This window comes from Martes martes (assembly GCF_963455335.1).
Source record: "Martes martes genome assembly, chromosome: X".
Classification (NCBI taxonomy): domain Eukaryota; kingdom Metazoa; phylum Chordata; class Mammalia; order Carnivora; family Mustelidae; genus Martes; species Martes martes.
Window position 1 is genome coordinate 65,572,248 of NC_137897.1, and position 1,689 is coordinate 65,573,936.

The following is a 1,689-nucleotide window of genomic DNA, read 5'->3' on the forward strand; positions in this document are numbered from 1 at the left end:
AGTGCTTAGCTAACCTAATTTGGAAAGTTAGCCCGGCCTCCCGTGCCGCCATTGGCCGAGCCCGTGGCTGGCCAGGCCGAGACGTGTTGCAATTGGCCACAGCGCGTGCCGGTAACTCGCTCTCGCGGCTTTGGCTCCCCCGCACCATAGATGTCAAAGGCTGAAGCTGCTCCCTTTGCCACATTATAACTAGTAGGGGATCCTCATCGACCATGGCCACAGCTGCTTCGAATCCCTACAGCATTCTCAGTTCTAGCTCCCTAGTCCATGCGGACTCTTCGGGCATGCAGCAGGGGAGTCCTTTCAGAAACCCTCAGAAACTTCTCCAAAGTGATTACTTGCAGGGAGTTCCTAGCAATGGGCATCCTCTCGGGCATCACTGGGTGACCAGTCTGGGCGATGGAGGCCCGTGGTCTTCCACACTGGCCACCAACCCCCTGGACCAGCAGGACGTGAAGCCCGGGCGCGAAGACCTACAGCTGGGTGCGATCATCCATCACCGCTCACCGCATGTCGCCCACCACTCTCCGCACACTAACCATCCGAATGCCTGGGGGGCTAGCCCGGCTCCGAACCCGTCCATCACATCCAGCGGCCAACCCCTTAACGTGTACTCGCAGCCTGGCTTCACAGTGAGCGGCATGCTGGAGCACGGAGGGCTCACCCCACCGCCCTCTGCCTCTGCACAGAGCCTACACCCCGTGCTCCGGGATCCCCCAGACCACAGCGACCTAGGCTCGCACCACTGCCAGGACCACTCGGACGAGGAGACACCAACCTCGGATGAGTTGGAACAGTTCGCCAAACAGTTCAAACAAAGAAGAATCAAATTGGGCTTCACGCAGGCAGACGTGGGGTTGGCGCTGGGCACACTGTACGGCAACGTGTTCTCACAGACCACTATCTGCAGGTTCGAGGCCTTGCAGCTGAGCTTCAAGAACATGTGCAAGCTGAAGCCGCTGCTGAACAAGTGGCTGGAGGAGGCTGATTCGTCCACAGGGAGCCCGACCAGCATTGACAAAATCGCCGCTCAGGGCCGTAAGCGCAAGAAGCGAACCTCCATCGAGGTGAGTGTCAAGGGCGTCCTGGAAACGCATTTCCTCAAGTGTCCCAAGCCTGCCGCGCAGGAGATTTCCTCGCTGGCAGACAGCCTCCAGTTGGAGAAAGAAGTGGTGCGTGTCTGGTTCTGTAATCGAAGACAGAAAGAGAAAAGAATGACTCCACCAGGGGATCAGCAGCCACATGAGGTTTACTCGCACACCGTGAAAACAGACACGTCCTGCCACGATCTCTGACTGCAGGAAGCAAAAAAGCGGCCCGTCGCGCTGGGAGCAGCGCGGAATTCTTTCTCTCCCACTCTCTTCATTTCACTTCAGCTTTATTATTGCTATCTAAAGACATAGCAATATCTAGATATCTAGATAGGGCTCTTCTCTCGCTCTCTCTCCCCCTCCCTCCCCATATTTTTTTTTCTCTCTTTCTTTCTTTCCTTCCCCCCCCCCTAAAATAGGGAATTCTAACTTATATTTAAAAAGGAAACACACTCACACGCCTTCAGGCTTCTCAAGGCTGATACACAGTTGCGTTAAGCAGTCCAGGCAGGGAACTCATTATAATCTGCCGCCTCCCGCCAGGGAAATGTTTGCTCCAACCTTTTCTGCAGATCAACACATATTGTTTACTTCGAGT

At 55.4% G+C, this 1,689-nt stretch overlaps 1 protein-coding gene across 1 annotated transcript; it reads left to right on the forward strand.

Moving 5' to 3' along the window:
* Positions 1-212: 212 nt before the first annotated feature.
* On the forward strand, positions 213-1,295 carry POU3F4 (POU class 3 homeobox 4; the record flags this gene model as incomplete). The annotated part of the gene is made up of 1 exon (XM_080831288.1): positions 213-1,295. One exon carries the CDS (start codon positions 213-215, stop codon positions 1,293-1,295), a length of 1,083 nt encoding a protein of 360 aa, XP_080687414.1.
* Positions 1,296-1,689: the final 394 nt, after the last annotated feature.